The 22,939-nt window shown below is 39.8% G+C and overlaps 1 protein-coding gene across 2 annotated transcripts in view; it reads right to left on the minus strand.

Annotated features, from left to right (window-relative positions):
• Positions 1-9,552, minus strand: part of LOC124622648 (DNA repair protein complementing XP-C cells homolog) — a 124,946-nt gene extending 115,394 nt beyond the window's left edge. For both annotated transcript variants that reach the window (XM_047148426.1, XM_047148427.1), the window contains exon 1: positions 6,274-9,552. In XM_047148426.1, coding sequence (XP_047004382.1) covers positions 6,274-9,330 — 3,057 coding nt within the window. In that variant the 5' untranslated portion in view covers positions 9,331-9,552. The remainder of the gene's footprint in view (positions 1-6,273) is intronic.
• Between the last annotated feature and the right edge of the window lie 13,387 nt (positions 9,553-22,939).

Genomic DNA, 22,939 nt, shown 5'->3' on the forward strand with positions numbered 1-22,939 from the left:
AGAAAGGTGGAAGGAGTATATAGAGGGTTTATACAAGGGCGATGTACTTGAGGACAATATTATGGAAATGGAAGAGGATGTAGATGAAGATGAAATGGGAGATAAGATACTGCATGAAGAGTTTGACAGAGCACTGAAAGACCTGAGTCGAAACAAGGCCCCGGGAATAGACAACATTCCATTAGAACTACTGATGGCCTTCGGAGAGCCAGTCATGACAAAACTCTACCATCTGGTGAGCAAGATGTATGAGACAGGCAAAATACCCTCAGACTTCAAGAAGAATGTAATAATTCCAATCCCAAAGAAAGCAGGTGTTGACAGATGTGAAAATCACCGAACTATCTGTTTAATAACCCACAGCTGCAAAATACTAACGCGAATTCTTTACAAACGAATGGAAAAACTGGTAGAAGCGGACCTCGGGGAAGATCAGTTTGGATTCCGTAGAAATGTTGGAACACGTGAGGCAATACTAACCTTCCGACTTATCTTAGAAGAAAGATTAAGAAAAGGCAAACCTACGTTTCTAGCATTTGTAGACTTAGAGAAAGCTTTTGACAATGTTAACTGGAATACTCTCTTTCAAATTCTGAAGGTGGCAGGGGTAAAATACAGGGAGTGAAAGGCTATTTACAATTTGTACAGAAACCAGATGGCAGTTATAAGAGTCGAGGGGCATGAAAGTGAAGCAGTGGTTGGGAAAGGAGTGAGACAGGGTTGTAGCCTCTCTCTGATGTTATTCAATCCGTATATTGAGCAAGCAGTAAAGGAAACAAAAGAAAAATTTGGAGTAGGTATTAAAATTCATGGAGAAGAAGTAAAAACTTTGAGGTTCGCCGACGACATTGTAATTCTGTCAGAGACAGCAAAGGACTTGGAAGAGCAGTTGAACGGTATGGACAGTGTCTTGAAAGGAGGATATAAGATGAACATCAACAAAAGCAAAACGAGGATAATGGAATGTAGTCAAATTAAATCGGGTGATCCTGAGGGAATTAGATTAGGAAATGAGGCACTTAAAGTAGTAAAGGAGTTTTGCTATTTAGGGAGTAAAATAACTGATGATGGTCGAAGTAGAGAGGATATAAAATGTAGACTGGCAATGGCAAGGAAATCGTTTCTGAAGAAGAGAAATTTGTTAACATCGAGTCTGCAGTCTGCAGTGTCAGGAAGTCGTTTCTGAAAGTATTTGTATGGAGTGTAGCCATGTATGGAAGTGAAACATGGACGATAACTAGTTTGGACGAGAAGAGAATAGAAGCTTTCGAAATGTGGTGCTACAGAAGAATGCTGAAGATAAGGTGGGTAGATCACGTAACTAATGAGGAGGTATTGAATAGGATTGGGGAGAAGAGAAGCTTGTGGCACAACTTGACTAGAAGAAGGGATCGGTTGGTAAGACACGTTTTGAGGCATCAAGGGATCACAAATTTAGCATTGGAGGGCAGCGTGGAGGGTAAAAATCGTAGAGGGAGACCAAGAGATGAATACACTAAGCAGATTCAGAAGGATGTAGGTTGCAGTAAGTACTGGGAGATGATGAAGCTTGCACAGGATAGAGTAGCATGGAGAGCTGCATCAAACCAGTCTCAGGACTGAAGACTACAACAACAACAATTTATGTTGAAACTGATGTAATATTAAACTCCTTGAATAAGTACTTACTGTGTAGATTTCCACTTTGAAGCATGTGGAACAGAAATTACCTCTAATGGGAGGTCAGTTATACTATTGGGAGTGCACAAAGCTCCTGCACGGCAAACGTGTATTTGCCTGAACTGCACAGAACACCTTCTGAACCACATTTGTTGACCAAAAACATAAGACAACTAAAGCTTCTTAAAGAATCATTTTATCTGAGGGCAGTAATTAAATTTCTCACTAGAATAACAAGTACCTGTTAGAGCTTAACTGACAGTACTTTCTTGGACAGAGGCAGAAGCAGCTGCATCACTGTAAGGCAAATTGTCAGTGGACTCACATGCTTACAGTAAATGACAATGACTATGTCATAAAGCTATGCATTCCTTTAAATCTTACAGGTCACTCAATAATGACAGGCTAGAAATCTTCAGCCTTTCCCTGCAGCAGATGGATTTGAGCCCTGTATATATGTAAAGGAATGTCAGTGACAAATCTAACCAGTTATCTAATGAATTTATATAATTGGGGAAAAATTAATCTTAAGAAACAATCTGCAATGCGCTAATACAAAACCCTGGATTACTAAATGAATCAGAATATCCTCTATACCAAAAAGCAATATATATGAATCCCTGAGGTTTTTTGGTGATCCAGTGAAAAGAAATATAGATTATACTGTAATATTTTAAAAAGAGCCACAAAAATCTGAAACTATGCAGGCTACATCTAATCTGAAACTGAAAACTCAAATAAAAAACCAAAAACCATTTAGCAAGTTAAAAAAGGAGGGGTGGGCAAAAAGTAGAATATATGTCTGGTATAGAAACAAGTCATCGTGGAAACATAGTAATAAACACAGAGGAAATTGCTAATATCTTCACTAGACTTACTTTTTTACTACTGCTGAGAAAATTGGCTCTAAAGTGTCGGTGAGTGATGCATCAGCACCTCTGCATAATGCTGGGAGTGCCTGAGTTGGTCAGATGCATGTAATTTCCATCACAATAAGGGTGGTAAGATCAAGAAAACAATCAAAGATATGAAAGCAAAAAATTCTTCTGGGGTTCCAGGAGGTGAGGTACTGGCAGAATTAAAGCTATGAGGATGGGCCGTGAGTCATGCTTGGGTAGCTCAGATGGTAGAGCACTTGCCTGCGAAAGGCAAAGGTCCTGAGTTTGAGTCTCGGTCTGGCACACAGTTTTAATCTGGCAGGAAGTTTCTTCTCGGATTGGTAATATTTCAATGAGGATACTTAGGCATGGTCACATTTTTAATGAACTGCAAATTCAATGTACTTTCTCACTTAGACTGAAATATGCCAATGTGAAACCACTTTTGAAAAAAGATGAAAAAAACTGTTGCATAAAATTACCACCTGTATCTTTGCTAACAAGTTTCTCCAAGGTCCTAGAGAAACAGGTCTTCAGGAGAATTGTTGATCACCTGAACAGCCATAAAATTCTATCTCAACGTCGGTTTGGTTTCTGGCAAGACTTATCAATTGATAATGCTATTTTCTCCTTCACTGATCAAATTCTGCAACCTCTTAACAGCAAACTGGCACCAATCGGAATACTGTGTGATCTATCCAAGGCTTTCGACTGCATCAACCATGAAATACCGTTAAATAAAACACACTTCTGTGGAATAACTGAGACATGAATTAAATATTATCTTAAAGATAGGACACCAAGGGTAACAATTACTTACTGTAATGGAATTCCAACTTCATCCAAAAGGCCACAGTCAAGACTGGAGTTCCATGAGCACCATTGCTGAGGCCCTTACTATTCCGGAAATACGGAAGCATCCAATTCCACCCGTCAGCTTTGACCCATGATGTCACAAATACGGCGGAAACGACCATCCACTATGATTCCAATACGTCACCTATGACGTCATTATGTAAACATGACAACAAACACAAAAATACATCGAAAAACCAACACACACAACTTCCACAAAAAACCTAATCAAACTAACGGGACAAGCTTGGGAAATTGGGGGGGGGGGGGGGGGGGGTGTTTGAATGGGGACACACTAAGTATAAACAAATTTAGACACACACCACCATTCCAAACAACTCAAAAAAACCGACAACACAAAACTCCCCAAATTCCACTAAACACTATATACTCCGGAATCGGACACTTCCCTTTACCTACATGGCTCAACCGCAATTCCCGATACTACCTTATAAACCTCCAAAAATTACACCACCACCGAAACTTTTGATACCACCAAACCAACATCTACAAAAACAAAATTGGAATCTAACACTTCCCTTGACCTATACAGCTCAACAGCAGCTACAGATACCAGAACACCCACAGCCACGACCACACATTGGAATCTTACACTTTCCTTCACCTATATAGTTCGACAACAGATCCCGATACCAGAACACACACAAACACACTTTGGAATTGAACATTTCCCTTCACCTATGTAGGTCAACAGCAGCTCCAAATGCCAAACTACCCACACCAACGACCACACTTTTGAATGTAACAGTTCCCTTCACCCACATAGGTCAACAGCGGCTTCCAATACCAAAACACCCACAGATACGACCACACATTGGAATCTAAAGCTTCCCTTCGACTACATACCCACAAACCAACACACGATACCAAATCACCAATACCACAAACCACACAACTCAGAATACCACAACAAAGTTTCAGCACAACAATCACACACAGGCACAAACACACACGCACGTACGCACACCAACAAAAAATACACAACCAAAAGACAGACTCAACCCACCCACACCCCACCCCAACCACCCACATCACCCCAAAATAAAATTAAAAAATGTAGGCTAAATCAAACACTACAAAATGGATCCTCCACAACTAAATCAACTAGATCCTCCCCTCACAAACACTACCAACAACTAAACACCCCCTCCCGCCTGAGCCGCAGCCACCCACCCACACAAACCACCCTAACCAACCACCTTCAGCCGGTACATCTCACTGATAGAAAAAAAAAAAGCCCTCAGGGACGCTCTTCTGCCAACAGTACTCGTCTAAATGAGACTGAATGTTAGAAGAGCGCCTCTTCCCCCTCCTAAGAACTGACTTAACGGCCCCACACAACCCCTCTATGGTATTCGTACAAGCCCCCGTCTCAATTTTTAAACTCTAAACTATTGTTCACTACTTTATGATTGTACTCCCTCTTACCCCAACCCCTATAAGAAGCATCAGAAACTACAGTAGAACCCGGTTCTATAAACTCCTCAATTAACCCCACTAATTCCCTCTTAGTCTGCCCCTCCAAAACCCTAAAAACACATTCCAAACATCCACCCCACGATACAACAGCCCCCCCCCCCCCCACACACCCAGACACCAACCACAGACTTACTCCTCCCATACTTCCTTTTCCCAAACTGTAACTCGTCCACCTCCACCACAACCCCACCCAACTTACCCCTGTACTTAATAAACTTCGAACACACTTCACGACAAAACAAAAGCCAGTCAAGCACGCTCCTCTCACTCACACCAGTCTCATGCACACAAAAACTTTGAGAGGATTTATAACAAAAGTAGTACGCCAACAGCACAATCTCACGCATGCCCAACCTAGACGTCTCGAACCAGGAACCGCGGCATATGGAGCGTCATAGGTCATCCATCAGACACTGTTACATATAACTGTCCCTGCTCTGAGGCGTCAGAACTTTTGCCAATTCCATGAAATGACCACAAACAGCACACTTCACGACCTCCGTCAACAAGCCAAACAGCTGCAGAAATTTTATCAGCTCCATCGGACTTAACCCCATCTCAGCATGCAAACACATACTGTTAATTTTGTCAGTCATATCCGTACCTAACAACAGCAGCAACAAATTAATTTACTCATATTAACACATGACCTACAGCTAACAGCACTACAATAACTTTCACACAACAAACACTAAATCGTTAACTCACTGAAAACAATTCCTCTCCACACACACTCAGAACAAGCAGTAACACCAAACTGAACCCAATACACCACACAACACGAAACCCCTAGACACACCACGAACAGCAACATAAAGACATCTACAATCACACCAAACTCGCTAACCAAACTCCGCGCCGTAATGATGTCACCCACCACAACAGCTTTATATCACAGGTCAAAATCGACAGGTTGGATCTACTCCTCACACTGTACCACCTCAGTGAGCACGTTAACCCTCTTTGCTGAAGATACACTTCTCTGAATAGATCAAATAGCACGAAAAAAACCTGGAAACCTCTGCTAATAATGCTTTTCATAATATTCCCATATGGTTTAACTCTTTGCATGCCGATAGAACTTATTACGTACAGTTTCATGTGACACGGAAAGAACATGAGGATATAAAATAAGTGTAATGGACAAATACAGCATGTGGACTCTGCTGAGTTCTTGGGTGAGAACCTTGACAGGAAATTAAATTGGTCCAACCGCAGCCTATATCTGGAAATAAGACTTCCATTTTGCAGCTTTCTAATATACTTATGTCTCTTTTTTCTCATCATAAGAAGTTGCTGTGTTAGCAAATTTTATTTATGATTGCAAAAACAAAATTTTCATACAGGCTGCAACTGCTTACAGGAGAAATGAGTTACTTACAGCAAGTTCTTGCACACAGTGAATCTGTCGATGATAGACATCCACGCAGATCCATTTCTCTTCAGATTCCAAAAACACCTCTAACCACACGTCACATCCGTCTTTCTTCTTCTTCTTTTTCTTCTTTGTGTCTGCTGTAGGAGTTTCATCAGATTCTGCATCAGAAGATAATACCCTACGGTCAGTTTTTCCTTTTCGTTTTTTCTGAACTTTAATCTCAGCAGTAGAATCACTTTCACTACTGAAAGAATGTGCTATTGTACAAGAGGTGCTTGCTTTATTCTCCTTTGTATCTTTTGCAATTATCTTTTCAGCATTGATACTGATGGTTTTCTTGGAACCTGTAGAATTTGTATTAGCAATTTTTGTTTCCATGATGCTTTCTTGTTCAGACTGAATTTTTTCTTCATCACTGTCTGTGGTGTCACCATCATCTGCATACTTTATAACAGATCTCCTGATTCTCAAAGATCGGCTCGAATCACTTGCAGAGTCAAACTTTAAATTTTTTCTAGTGCCTACAGGATTTTCACTGCTTGTTTTCTGATTAGACTTCCCTGACTGCGCCACTTTCTTTGCAGCTCCTTCTTTAATAAACCTCATAGCTTCTTCATCAGTCACACTCTCTCTTTCTTCTCCCATGAGACCTTTTGAAGTATTTGGTGCATCCTTTTTTCTCCCAGATTGTGCTTTCTTTTTCAACTCTCCCTTTATTTTTTTGCCTTTTGAAGTTGTTTTTTTTAAAGTTAAGTTACTTATTTCTGACCGTGGTGGCTTTAGTGGCAGGGGCTGCAGAGATATTACAAGCCTTGTGTTAATTCCTAAAGAGCGCAACACACACACGAACATCAGTACCATGTCTTTTCTTGATTTTGCGGCCTTCTTTTGAAATTGTGCCTGCAATGAAATGAAGAGGTCTTCTTTATCATCAACATTTTCTTGTACTGCCACAGTTTTTGAAAACCATTGAACAATTCGTTTCAAATTGGCAAGATCTATATGTCTGTCAGTATAACAGTACTTTGAAGGTACCAAGGACAATGACAATGCCATTAGCATTTCTGAATTCAAAATTTTATTCACATAATTTCCATGAGCAACCCAACATAACAAATGTGCCTTATGCATAAGAATTTGTATATCCCTCCGTACTCTATTTATTTGACGCCTTACATACGCTGCCACATCAACGCCTTTCTTCTTCTTTTTCTGATGCATGTTGGGAACCTGCACAGTAACAGCAATACCTTCTTTAGGAATGGTGTGTTTAATCTCCTGCCCTTTGAAAGTACTGGTATCTACTTCTTCCCATTCACTACTTCCTTCTTCTTCACTTTCCACAATATCCTTCGAAATATTCCTTTTTTTTGTTTTCCTGACAGATTTAGGTTTAGGGTCCAGACCCTCTCCCAAAGCCAACAGTTGTGAAACATCCCATTTACTTACATCAGGGGTAGAGGTTTCAACTCTAAAATGGCTGGATTTAACCAGTGCCTTTTCTTGCTGACTTTTCTCTGGTTTACTGCACTTATCAGAAGCCTTTTGCAGTTTTGCATTAAATGTCTTCTTTCGTCTTCCAACTGAAGGTGGTTTAACGCCAGTAACATCCTCCACCCTTATGCTCAGTGGTCCAGCAGAATAATGTTCATCCTTGAGCATGTCATTTCCTTTCTGCAGTCCTTGCTTGCTTGCCGCTGTTTCCATTTCATCAGCTGTCGAATCTTGCAAATCATCTGAGTCGTCAGATTCACTTAACCTGTTTATGCTAGCAAGAATACTAGTTTCTACCACACAAAGGTCCGAAGCTACCTCTTTTTTCTCAATCTTGAAGAAATCAGAGTTTAAGTCAATTGACTGTGTTGGCACAAGAAAGTCATCAGAACTACTTTCTGATGATTCATCAGGCACACCTTCACTCTTGCGTCTTTTAGCCCACAGAACTCCAGAATCTGAGGCATTCTTTTCTTCTCTTCCTTGGCAATCAGCATCATCTCCGCATGAACTACCACCGTAACCTTTGTCTGAAGAACTTAAACTGTCATTTTTAATTGCTGGCTTTCCTCTTCTATATTTCTGCCTTGATGATGCTCTTATCTCCTCCAGTGATTCCTCACTATCAGAAGAGACTACATCCAATGAAGATCTGTCATTTTTAATTGATTTTGTTTTTCCTCCTGTACCTCGTCTTGGTGACTCTCTTCTCATCTTCTCCGGCGATTCATTATTATCCGAAGAGACCACACTTCTGTCACTTCTAATAGATCTTGTTTTTCTTCCTACACCTTCCTGTCTTAATGACATTCTTCTTATCTTCTCCGGCGATTTGTCACTATCCAAAGAGACTGAACGTACTGATATGTCCTTTTTAATTGACATTGTATTTTCTCCCGTACCTTTTTGTCTTGGTGATACTCTTCTCATCTTCTCCAGTAACTCATTATTATCCGAAGAGACCACATGCAACACAGATCTGTCACTTCTAATAGATCTTGTTTTTCTTCCTATACCTGTCTGTCTTGATGACATTCTTCTTATCTTCTCTGGCGATTCGTCACTATCCAAAGAGATTGAACGTAATGAAGATCTGTCTTTTTTAACTGGCTTTGTCTTTTCTCCTGTACCTTTTTGTCTTGGTGACAATCTTCTCGTCTTCCCTGGCGACTCATTATCCGAGGGGACCACATGCAACGAAGACATCTCACTTCTAATAGATCTTGTTTTTCTTCCTATACCTTTCTGTTTTGGTGACATTCTTCGTATCATCTCTGCCGATTCTTCGCTATCGGAAGAGACTGGACACAAAGATCTGTCTTTTTTAATTGACTTTGTCTTTTCTACTGTACCTTTTTGTCTTGTTGACACTCTTATCTTCTCCAGCGCTTCATCATTATCAGAAATGACAGCACGTAAAGAAGAGGTGTCATTTTTAACAGATTTTGTTTTTCTTGCTGTACCTTTCAGCCTTAATGACATTCTTCTTATCTTCTCCGGCGATTCGTCACTTTGAGGAGAGGCTGCACGCAGCGACGATCTTTTAACAGAATTCCCCGTCCTCATATTTGAAACCACTATCGTATGGATCCTCGGTACAACGCAGTGTCTTTATTTCTTCTACGACTCAACTACGATAAAGCGTATAAAATGTAATGAAATGCACATGTAAGTAACAAGAGTAAATCGAAAGGGCCCACTTTGCTTTTCTCTAAATTCGTAGATGTTAACATCTAACACTGAGCAACCTGAATATATAGTCAGACAGTAGTTGAAGAGGCAATAGTTGACACGTACCTATTAATATTATCTTCACTATTTAATCGCATAGTTTGATTTCGGCACACAACAAAGAACCGTCTACCAATTTACATAACGCAATACAATTACATCCGACGACACAGTCTTCCCTGTATTTCACCTGAGTTTACGGTAGATATTTCAACAAAACCAGTCCCAAAACTTTAACGCATGTATGTCAAACTGTCATAAACGCACATTTGTACACTTCGCTACGTTCGTCTACAATTCCCGCCATTTCACAACATTTTATATACGAAAGACGTTTCATTATCCAAGGACAATTTAAATCGATATATCGTTAAATCGACAGACACTCGCTCGCACAGATTTTTAGTACAGGTACTGGAATTTAGCACTTATAAACCAGTGTTTAAGGTGCAGTCCTTAGGAAGGCTCCCCTTAACTTATACGAGTCCTTTATTTGCAGGAAGTTTAATGTGATGTAACTTCAAGCATTTTAAAATCAAATGAAAGTTCTGATGAAACACATTTTAGTAATGTGTTTACAAATACATTGTTATACTTGTATGATTACGAAAAATGACAATGTATTAAGGCCAGATCACACTGGCAGTAAGGGCACCGCCGCGCCACGGAGCTGTCACGTCAAGGTGCATTCACACTGTTCGTCACGCCACGGCATTTCATGTCAATTCAAGTTACGTGATCTCAACTTCCACGGTTGACCTTTTTTTATTTTTTCGCGTTATTTGCAGTCTTCTTAACATGAGTTTCAACTTTTTTACTCGCGAAGTGCACATACACAACGTGATAGCTTATATACGTGGACGCTGGAGTTCACATTTGTACGAAAATGACATTTATTGGACTCAAATGGTTTGCATCTTGCAGGGATAGCTTGCATGTTAGAGGAGGAAGACAGCATAATGTGTAGACATAGTTGCAAATCGCTCTGTTAAACATCCGAATGTAATTAACGTAAACTGAATAGTGCGTGAAAAAACGATGATAAAAGATGACCGAAATTGCATAGTGATACATTTCTGGGCTCACCTGACGAATTGGCGAATTTCAATACGATAAATTTCTCGTGTGAATGTGGTATAACAGACTATAACCGTTAAAAAATTGTGAACACGAAACTTAATGCTGGTTTGGAAGAACATGTGTTAGAAGCACTCAGTAATGAATTTTCAGTAACAGAAAATTATGTACGGGATATTAAATCAGTATTAACGCAACACAACATTGATGAATATGTACAGGACGACAGCCAACAGGAAAGATATATTAGGCCTAAGAACTCAGCTTGCTTAGTGCGAAGGACTGAGAAATTGGTGATAAAAAGGTATAACACATTTGATATTCTTCTCTAAATACGAACGAAAAGCACTACAATAAAAATTAGCGATTGTGAAAATAGTGAGAAATCTCGTACAAAAGTGGGAAAAAAGTCAGTCGTACATGTATCCATGCACAGAAGAATAATTGCAAAATACATTTTTTTTGCAGATAGCCCTGGTAGAAGAATCACCGAAATTTTGTGTAATGCTCAACAAAGACTTGACACAACTGGAACTGGAAAATGATGGGCGCCTTTATCTGAAAGTCTTTAAAAGCTGTGGAAGTTCCTTACAATCTGGGAGCAACTGTATTGCGATAGGAGATGCAAACGACGTTTACTTGATGAGAGTAGGCGAGCAATGAGGTTTTGAAAGGTAAACTTTGAAATAATACACGTACTGTGTTCTTTCTTGTGGCTATTCCATGGAGGCATGATTTAATAAAAAAAGTCGTGTGTTAATATTAAAATCACGATCACTATCAGGGAATTACAAAAAAATTGTAAATCATATCCCAATGCCACTTTCATATTTGTTGGCAACTCTGTATGAGAGCATTTTAAAGCTCATGGTCTGCAACGAAATAACAAGGGTAAAGAAGCCATGGGTGCCTAAATAATAAAAACTGTGCCCTCAACAAGTAATGTAAAAAACATCACAATTCTCCTGCCAGCAGTGGCAAGTTTAGAAGCGCCAACGATACTAGTGCAAATAATGGAAGAATCAGCAGGGGTCGCCACTATAAACTTCATGCACAGCAACAGTGATCATGGAAACTCAAAGTGCAGTGATGAAACCTATGATTACTGTACCGCTGCATTCATCAGTAGTAGTGTCAAAAACTTCAACTGTTGTTGACCCCTCATCAGTGGCTCAAGACTTTTCATCAATATTAGTCCCCCCATAATCTTCAGCAGTGCAAGACCCTTCACCTCCTGATGCATCTCCACCATCATTAGGAGTAACAGAGGCAAGCAGAAGAAGCACAAGAACCAGGAAACATACAACTCTATAGAATTTTTGTTTCCTGGCTTCAGTTCCAGGACTAACTTAGTCAAAAACTTGTGGTACACTTCCTACAATTTCTATTTACAACTTAAAACAAAACAGTGACATCAGAAAAAAAGTTTAGAAAATGACAAATTTTATACTTTTCACTGTAATATAATGAGTCTAAGAAATAAACTGGACCAGCTGCCTGTTGGATTAATGACAGTGATGCAATAAATTATGACCATATATTATGTTTTACTGAACAGCATTTAAAGGAAAGGATCGAGATGATGTAACTATATAAATACAACATAGCAGCTAATTATTTGTATAATGGTGTAGCTATAATATATGTAAAAATTATATAGTCTACAAGTCTATAGATGCGAGAAATTATTGTGTAGATCAGCATTTTGAGGCTCACTGCATTGAATTCCATGTTAATACTCTGTCTATTTGTGTGGTTACAGTTTACAGAGCTCCCTCAGGAAAGCTTAGTATAATGCTAAAGCAAGTAGAATCACTTTTAACTCGCCTGTTTTGAATAACCAAAGAAATTATCATGCCTGGTGACATTAACGTAAATTTCCCCCCCTGTAACAATGATAGACCAGAGTTTGAGAATATAATGAGCAACTTTAATCTTAGGGCAGTTGTTGACTTTTCAACAAGAGTGACAATGGACTGCACAAGACTGATTGACAATATCTTTATAGACAGTAACAGAATTGATAACATATGCGTAATACAAATCTTAGATGGTCTTTCAGATCTTGATGGGTGGCTGTTAAAACGCATGATGTAAGCCCTGCTAACAAAAGTAGTTTATCAAAAAATCGTTTAGACTAATCAACAATGAGAATCTAGAAACCCTCAGCAGACATTTGCAGCAGTTAGAATTGGACACCGTATATAAGGCTAGCAGTGTCAATGATAAATGTAATATTTTTCTGAATGAATTTGTTACCCTTTTTGGAGCTGTATATCTTAAGAGAACCTCAAGAACTACCAACCCGAGTGGTTCAATAAACAATGACTCATTAAGGGAATCAAAACATCTTGTAAAACAAAGAGAATGCTTTATGTTTCACTCAGAAATTCTAACAAACCTCAGGATAGGGAACACTACTAATTGTACTGTAGCATCCTAAAAGATGTAATTAAAAAATCCAGGCACATGTTTATCAAACCTGAAATTAACAGCTCAAATAATAAAATAAAAACTATTTGGAATGTGATCAAAGGAGAGACAGGAAAAATTTCAGAAAAAAACCAACAGTATCGAAGTGTGTCATAATGGAAGCATTGAAAATGCAGGTAATAGAGTTGCCAATTTTTCAATAACCATTTTTTGACCCTGATAGTGGATGAAACTGGTTGTAAAGGATCTATACTCGAAACTATCAATCTTCTTCAAAAAGCAGTGCCAAACAAAATCAATCAGATGCATACACCTTCTGTTACAACAGACGAGATTTTTAAGGTAATAAGCCAAATGAAAAATAAAAATTCCACTTTAGTGGATAATATGTTAATGAAAGTACTGAAGCACTGCTGCAAATTTATTCTTGAAATTCTCAGTCACTTATTTGATGAGTAGATAAATCAAGTGCTGTCCCCAATAGCCTCAAATACACAGTTTTTCAGCCACTGTTCAAAAAAGGTGATAAAGCTGAGGTTTCCAACTGCTGGGCAACTTCATTGCTAACCAGTCTTTCTAGAATTCTAGAGAAACGTATGTTCAAGAGCATCATGGATCATGTTAATAAACATAAAATCCTTAATAAAAATCAGTTTGGATTCCAAAAGCGTATTTCAATTGAACACACCATTTTCTTATTTGTCAACCATATCCTCGAAGCCGTAAATAATAAAATGTCACCAGTTGGAATGTTTTGTGATCTGTCTAAAGCATTCGACTGTACAGTGCACAAAATTCTACGTACAAAAGGCTGGGCACTATGGCTTATATGATAAAGTAGGGATGTGGCTCGAATCATATCTAGATGACAGAAGGTAGAAGATAGTATTTAATACTGCAATGGCACCAGCCTGCTCTGGATGGGGCACAGTGACATGTGTAGTACCACAGGGCTCGGTGCTTGGTTCCATACTTTTTCTAATCTTGATCAGTGACCTGCCAAGATGTGTGACACAAAAAGCACACAGCAGCCAATTTCCAGATGAGACAACCATTATGACGGAGAAAGTACCAAACTGCAGTATAGAGAAATCTACAACCAATATATTCAAAGAAGCTCTAGATTGGTTCACTTCCAGTGGTCTGTCTCCCGGTGCTAGCAAGGCTCAATTCATTCAGTTACTAACAGCAAACAAAAAATTGGAAAACATTGAAAAAAATGTGGTGACAGAGAAATATGGAGACTTGAGTCTTCCACATTCCTGGAATTACACATTAACAACACTCTAAACTGGTCAGTTTACATAACCGACTTACTTAAGAGATTGAATTCAGCAGAATTTACCATGTGCTTAAGTTTGTCTGTTTATGATGTCAAAACGATCAAAGCTGTGTACTTTGGATATTTACATTCATTTATGAAATATAGCATAATGTTCTGGGGAAACCAGTCTTGAGCAAATAAAGTCTTTATTGTACAGAAGTGAGTCATCAGAATTTTGGATAGAGTGCACCCTAGATGCTCTTGCAGAACCTTATTCAAACAACTCAGGATTCTTACCCTACCATGCCAATACATTTTTTCATTATTGTGCTTTGTGAATAATAATCAGACAACAAAAAGGACAAACAGTGAATGTCATGGTCCCGATACAAGAAGTAAAAATAATCATCACAAAAATATAAAAAATCTCAGCAGTGTACAGAAAGAAGTACATTATTCAAGCATAAAACCATATAATAAACTTCCAGTTTGTGTTAAACCAGTCATTGGAGGTAACAATAAATTTTTAAAAAAACCAGCTAAAACTTTATCTTTTGAATAGGTCTTTCTACCATTTACTGAAATTTTTTGACAATGTGTAATAATTAGCGAATATGTTTAATTTTAAGCATTTCTATAAGAAATGACTATGTAGCACTGTATATCAATTGTTAATAATATGTTTTATGTAAATGAGAATGTAAGCCTTATAATTTGTTTGTGTAACTATCATTATAATCTACGTCGTTATCTGTACACTGGAACTTCATGTATAGATTTACATATGATGTTGATTGTGAGTCTAATGACCATTTACATTTGGTTATTATTTTAATAATCTGACATTCTACATCCTAATGATACACTCATGTTAAGGATCCATAGAACTTGAAAATAAATAAATAAATAAGATAAGAATTGCAAAACAACACAAAAAAGAGTCTGGGTCCGGAAAATGTCATTACGTGGTACAAAAAGGGGTTTCACATACTATATGATGAGCTAGAGGAAGAGCAATCTTCATTTTATATTTTAGAAATTGTTATATCAAACTGTAACCAGAATTACTAAAAGGAACACAGTGTTATGCACTGCCATCATATGCCACGGAAATTATTTAAGTTTAAGCTACATTCCCATCTAGTGCATTTTTTTAAATACATGTATCTCCCTCAATACCTTTCCCTTCAATATTTATAGGTTTTCTTTACGTCTTATCTTTGGTTTTTAATAGTTCAAGTGCCTTATTTGTACTGGGTTAGCTAGTGAAACCACATAAATAATGACCACTGATACCTGTTAAAATGTTTCACACACATCCAGAGCGCTACTTAACGATAAATAAGCCTGCCACAAAATGTATCTAAACAAACAACATTTCTTTACGAAATGCTACAAATGCCTGACAAAATACAATTAAATTCTACCTACTAATCAACCTGATTCTAATCGGCATACTTTTTTCACTTCAAGTTGCAGCCATATGTTTTTTGTGGTTACTATCAGTTTTTTGATCGTTATTTGTTATAAATTATTTCACTTCGTTATTTATTTGGTTGAAATTTATAATAAATGATGAAAGATTAATTGAAGCAGTGAGGCAGCAATATGAACTGTACAACATAAGCGTACCAAACTACTTGCCCTCTATTACATTTATAAAGTGGGTTTTATACATAGTTTTACAGTACTTAATATTTTACAATAAAATGCATTAATTGCGAAATATGAACTAGGGCTGGTTGTACAAACTCATATTGTATAGAATCAGACAGTAATGATCAGATTTTGGAAATTATTCATCAGATTGAAGAGGTACAAGAAAATGAGACATTGACATAGTTATTACTATGAATATATTGACTTGAATATTACAATTAGACTTAGTCTGTCGAAGGAAGCTATAAAGCCAATTCACATTAGCCATAACATCAAATCCTGTCTTGTCAAAACATTCTGCCATGCATTTCAAACGCTGGCCATGGTGGCTGAGCGGTTGTAGGCGCTACAGTCTGGAAACGCGCGACCGCTACAGTCGCAGGTTCAAATCTTGCCTCAGGCATGCATGTGTGTGATGTCCTTAGGTTAGTTAGGTTTAAGTAGTTCTAAGTTCTAGGGGACTGATGACCTCAGAAGTTAAGTCCCACAGTGCTCAGAGCCATTTGAACCATTTTGCATTTCAAACACCAGCATCAATATTGGCTGTCCCATCCCATCAGTCATTTCACAGCACCATCAAGTTTTCTTGGGAAGAAAGTTGCAACAGTTGATGTCATCCATCTGTTGTTGGTCATGTGACCCCAAAGCTCATTTCCTTCCAAAATATAGCCATGCACAGATCTCTATATTTCGTTTTATTGTGGTTTTTGTGGCTGGTATGAGTTGTTTGTTGTTCATTATTCATAGTTAATTATTTTGTTTTGTTAGTTCTTCTGTTAAAATATATAATAAATTATGAAAAATTAATTGAAGCAGTGAGTTTGCAGTGTGAACTGTACAACATGAGCGTACTGAATTGCTTGACCTGTACTTCATTTATAAAGTGGACTTTTACTAATACCAGTACCATATTTAATATTTTTGAAATGGACTACAATATGGTTGCAACTTGAAAAAAGCACTATGGGCAGAATCAGAAGGATTAGTATTTGTAGAGGGAACTTATCTTGGTGTTGTCAGCCTTTTGTAGTGTTTCATAAAGAAATGGAATGAAACCTTCACACACTACAAGTTGTTTGTTTAAATATGTTTGTGACAGGCTTATTTATTGGAAGTGACTCTCTGGATTGTGTGTGAAACATTTTTGCAAGCGGCAGTGGTCAACATTTATGTAATTTCACTAGCTAACCCCAGTTCAAATAAGGATTTTGAACTACTAAAAGCCAAATACAAGATGTGCAGAATACCTATAAATCTTGAAGGGAAAGCTATTGAGGGAGATATGTACAAAAATTTGCACTGGACTAGCAACTGAAGTTAACCTTAAAGAAACCAGTTTTTCATGGGATGTGATGGCAGCTCATAACACTGTTAGTTTTAGCAATTCTGGGTGTAATTTAACGTAAGAAATAAAAAACTTGAGACTTCAACTTTCTAAAATATCAAATGCAGATCCCTTTCCCCTTGAGATCCTTGTATAGTGTGTAAAATGCCCCTTCTGTACCATGTAACGACATTTTTCGGACCTACACACTTTTTGTGTCGTTTTGCACTTCTGTCTTCCTTCTCTAACATACAATCTGTCCCTGCAAGCTGCCACACATTGAGTTCAATAAATGTCACTCATATAAAAATGTGCTCTGCATTGTGTATGTGCACTCTGCACATAAGAACAGTTGAAAATCATATTGCAAAGATCGCATTTCCTGCGAAAAACCAGTTGAGGAGAGCCATGAGAGTTAAGATCACGTGATGGATGGTGTGAATTCACCTTGATGTGACGATGCCATAACGTGATGGTGCCATGATGGTCAGTGTGAATTGGCTTGCTTAAGGAAAGAAGGAAAATTAGGTTTTAACGAATAGGTAAAGGAATAATGTGCTTTAATTGCAGGTCTGTCTATCACTATATTGCTGTGTGAGTGATAAAACAAAACAAAATATATGGTCTTGCTTGAAACATACGGAAAGGAATTAGGCATGATCTGAACAGAAAGAACTCTACAGGCTCGATTATCTTTCAAAAGAAGAAATATCACTGTCCAAACAAAAGTGACTCACGTATGAGCAAGTGAATGAACTGGTTACAGAAAAATGTATTAATGGAACATAGCCACTAGAAAACAGAATGTGTGAAGTACTATAAAAAAATACTAACAAAGAGATAGAGGGGCTGGCCAGTACTTACCTCAGCTCAGTACAGCCGATAGATACACATAAAACAGAACCGAAAATTTACGTTCCTAGCTTTCGGAACAAATGTTCCTTCATCGGGGAGGAGAGAGGGGAAAGAAAGGGAAGAAGGGAAAGGAGATTCAGTTACTCACAACCCGGTTATGAAGCAACAGGGAAAGGAAAATAGGGACGGTAGCAAGGATGGAGGCATGGTTGTCAGAGGGAAGCCAAAGATATTCAACTATAAGTACTGTGCCAGCTTCAAACCAAAGAGGATGCATACAAAAGTAAAGAGGTATATAGTATAAAGATAAACACAACTATGTAGGATGAAAAGATGCGTGAATGGCTAAAGAGGAAAGGGAAAGAAGATAAGACTGAAGAGTAAATGGGAGTGAGGTTGTTTAACATAGGTTCAGTCCAGGGGGATGGCAGCATGAAAGGATGTGTTGGAGTGCAAGTTCCCATCTCCGCAGTTCAGAGGGACTGGTGTTGGGTGGGAGATGCCAAATGGCACATACAGTGTAGCGGGTTCCTAGGTCCCTAGAATTATGCTCGAGGGCATGCTCCGCTACTGGGTATTGGGCATCTCCTAGGCGGACAGTTCGTCTGTGTCCATTCATGTGCTCAGAAAGTTTAGTTGTTGTCATGCCGATGTAAAAGGCTATGCAGTGCAGGCATGTCAGTTGATAAATGACGTGTAGTTTCACACGTGGCCCTGCCTGGAATTGCGTATGTTTTACCAGTAGCTGGGCTGGAGTAGGTGGTTGTGGGGGGATGCATGGGGCAGGTTTTGCAGCAGGGTCGGTTACAGGGGTAGGAACCGCTGGGTAGAGAAGGTAGTCTGGGAATATTGTAGGGTTTAACAAGGATGTTACGGAGGTTAGGGGGGCGACGAAAGGCAACTCTGGGTGGTGTGGGGAGAATTTTGTCAAGGGATGATCTCATTTCAGGGGTTGACTTGAGAAAGTCATATCCCTGGCGGAGTAATTTGTTGATGTTTTCGAGGCCAGGATAATATTGGGTGACAAGGGGGATGCTTCTGTGTGGTCTGGGGGTAGGAACATTGTTGTTGGACGGGGAGGAATGTATTGCTCGGGAAATCTGTTTGTGGACAAGGTCTGCAGGATAGTGGCGGGAGAGGAAAGCACTGGTAAGGTTATTGGTGTAATTGTTGAGGGATTCGTCACTGGACCAGATAAGTTTGCCATGAATACCTAGGCTGTAGGGAAGGGAGCGTTTGATGTGGAAAGGATGGCAGCTATCAAAGTGAAGGTACTGTTGTTTGTTTGTGGGTTTGATACGGACAGAGGTGTGGATGTGAGCTTCAACAAGATGAAGGTCAACATCCAGGAAGGTGGCTTGGGTTTTGGAGAAGGACCAGGTGAAATTCAGATTCGAAAAGGAGTTGAGGTTATGGAGGAAATTAAGGAGTGTTTCTTCACCATGAGTCCAGACCACAAAGATGTCATCTATAAACCTATTCCAGGCCAGGGGAAGCAGCTGTTGGCTCTTCAGGAAAGCCTCCTCCATGCGGCCCATGAAGAGGTTGGCATAGGACGGAGCCATCCTGGTTCTAATGGCCGTTCCCCTGATTTGTTTGTAGGTCTGGCCTTCAAAAGTGAAGTAATTATGGGTGAGGATGAAGTTGGTAAGTGTGATAAGGAACGAGGTTTTTGGAAGATCTTCGGGTGGGCGTTGGGAGAGGTAGTGCTCAATGGCAGAGAGACCATGGGTATGTGGGATGTTTGTGTAAACGGATGTAGAATCTATGGTGACAAGAAAGGTTTCAGGTGGGAGAGGGGTGGGAATGGATTTGAGGCGTTCTAGGAAGTGGTTTGTGTCTTTGATGTAGGATGGGAGTCTCCAGGTGATAGGTTGGAGGTGCTGGTCTACCAGAGCTGAGATACGTTCGCTTGGGGCTTTGAAGCCTGCTACAATGGGACGGCCTGGATGGTTCTCTTTGTGAATTTTGGGTAATAGGTAGAAGGTAGGGGAACGTGGCTCAGGTGGAGTGAGTAAGTCTATGGAAGTCGTTGTGAGGCCTTGTGAGGGACCTTGGATTTTTAGGATTTTTTGCAGCTCAGTCTGGATGGAGGGAATGGGATCCTGGGTAACAGCTTTGTAGGTTGAGGTGTCGGAGAGTTGACGCAGTCCTTCTGCCACATACTCCACACAGTCAAGTACAACAGTTGTGGAGGCTTTTTCAGCTGGGAGGATGACAATAGAGCGGTCTATTTTCAGCTCCTTAATGGCACGGGATTCAGCTGGGGTGATGTTGGGGGTTGTCGGGATGTTCTTCGAGAAGGACTGGGAGGCAACACTGGATGTGAGGAATTCCTGAAATGTCTGCAAGGGGTGGTTTTGGGGGAGGGGAGGAGGATCCCTTTGAGAAGGCAGTCGGAACTGCTCTAGACAGGGTTCAACACTGGGTCTAGTATTTGGGGGCTGTGTTTGGGTAGTGAAGTGATATTTCCAGTTGATGTTGTGAGTAACTGAATCTCTTCATGGGCCGCATGGAGGAGGCTTTCCTGAAGACCCAACAGCTGCTTCCCCTGGCCTGGTATAGGTTTATAGATGACATCTTTGTGGTCTGGACTCATGGTGAAGAAACACTCCTTAATTTCCTCCATAACCTCAACTCCTTTTCGAATCTGAATTTCACCTGGTCCTTCTCCAAAACCCAAGCCACCTTCCTGGATGTTGACCTTCATCTTGTTGAAGCTCACATCCACACCTCTGTCCGTATCAAACCCACAAACAAACAACAGTACCTTCACTTTGATAGCTGCCATCCTTTCCACATCAAACGCTCCCTTCCCTACAGCCTAGGTATTCATGGCAAACGTATCTGGTCCAGTGACGAATCCCTCAACAATTACACCAATAACCTTACCAGTGCTTTCCTCTCCCGCCACTATCCTGCAGACCTTGTCCACAAACAGATTTCCCGAGCAATACATTCCTCCCCGTCCAACAACAATGTTCCTACCCCCAGACCACACAGAAGCATCCCCCTTGTCATCCAATATTATCCTGGCCTCGGAAACATCAACAAATTACTCCACCAGGGATATGACTTTCTCAAGTCAACCCCTGATATGAGATCATCCCTTGACAAAATTCTCCCCACACCACCCAGAGTTGCCTTTCGTCCCCCCTCCTAACCTCCATAACATCATTGTTAATCCCTACAATATTCCCAGACTACCTTCTCTACCCAGCGGTTCCTACCCCTGTAACCGACTAAAATTATCCCCACACCACCCAGAGTTGCCTTTCGTGGCCCCCCTACCCTCTGTAACATCCTTGTTAAACCCCACAATATTCCCAGACTACCTTCTCTACCCAGCGGTTCCTACCCCTGTAACCGACTCTTTACTTCCCTATGCATCCTCTTTGGTTTGAAGCTAGCACAGTACTTACAGTAGAATATCTTTGGCTTCCCTCTGACTACCATGCCTCTATCCTTGCTACCCACCCTGTTTTCCTTTCTCTGTTGCTTCATAATTTGGGTTGTGAGTAACTGAATCTCCTTTCCCTTCTTCCCTTTCTTTCCCCTCTCTCCTCCCTGATGAAGGAACATTTGTTCCGAAAGCTAGGAACGTAAATTTTCGGTTCTGTTTTATGTGGATCTATCGGCTGTACTGAGCTGAGGTAAGTACTGGCCAGCCCCTCTATCTCTTTGTTAGTATTTGTTTCACATCTTTATATGAGATTTTCCATTAATCATTTAGATCACCTATATGGTCCACATCCTTCATTGTTTTGTCCCTTTTGTTAGCTATCACTTACGTCTGTCATCTTAACACTTTCTCTTCTTCTGTGTTTTATATATACATAAATAAATATTTTCGTCACCAACTGTGCTAGTTTCATCTTCCTCCTATTATCTTGTTCCGTTTATAGTCCTCTTCTCTTTTTTATTTATTGATTTATTTATTCAACATTCCATAGTTTTAACGTTCGTTATTCGCTGTTTTCCAGCCAACAATCACTGCCAACAATCTCTTCCACACCTACCAGTATTATCCATTTCCGTCGATTTCTTGTTGCTGGCGATATTTTTGTGCCATTAGCTATCTTTCTCTGTCACAAGAAAATTTTTTTGGGACATTTCTGCGCCACCCGCGAACTTTTTTGCGGCACGCGCGATCTTTTTGCGGCACGCGCGATCTTTTTTGCGGCACGCGCGATCTCTTTTGCGGCACGCGCGATCTTTTTTTCGCCACTCGCTATCTCTGTTTTTGAGCAACGTGTGTTCTTTTCCCCTGATCTGGACATACTTGCTTGGTCTGGTCAACTTTTTCCGTATTTTTCTTATTTAGTGGTCTTCCTTTGGTATTGAACATTACCAACACAATTAATTTCTATCTTTCTCGTCCTTCCCTCCGCGTTTTATTCCTTCTTATGATTACTATTTCAACTTCAGTTATTTAATTTCCCTACCCACTAGTTACCCACTATGTACCCTAATCCTATACCACATTATTTACATTCATTCCGGAAACATGCATTCACCGTAGCCAAACTGCAATCCCACATACTTTCCCTCCGGTGCTGCTTAACCTTTGGAATTACCCCTAAAGGGCTTACCTTAAAAGTTCCCATCTCCAGGTGCAATTCCTCCTTCCACCAGTCTCTCCTGGACTTCCAGAACCTTCAATCCTTAGCCCTTACCCAACTTGTCCTGAATCTCTACACTACTTCATGTAACCACCACTCCCAACAGCTCCTATCTCTCTTCAAAGTCCTCCACCTCTCAAACCCTTGCTTGGAGAACACACTCAGGAACATCATCCTAGAAGCCAGCTGCAAACTTGAGTTCCATGCCAC

This window comes from Schistocerca americana, chromosome 7, assembly GCF_021461395.2.
Source record: "Schistocerca americana isolate TAMUIC-IGC-003095 chromosome 7, iqSchAmer2.1, whole genome shotgun sequence".
NCBI lineage: Eukaryota > Metazoa > Arthropoda > Insecta > Orthoptera > Acrididae > Schistocerca > Schistocerca americana.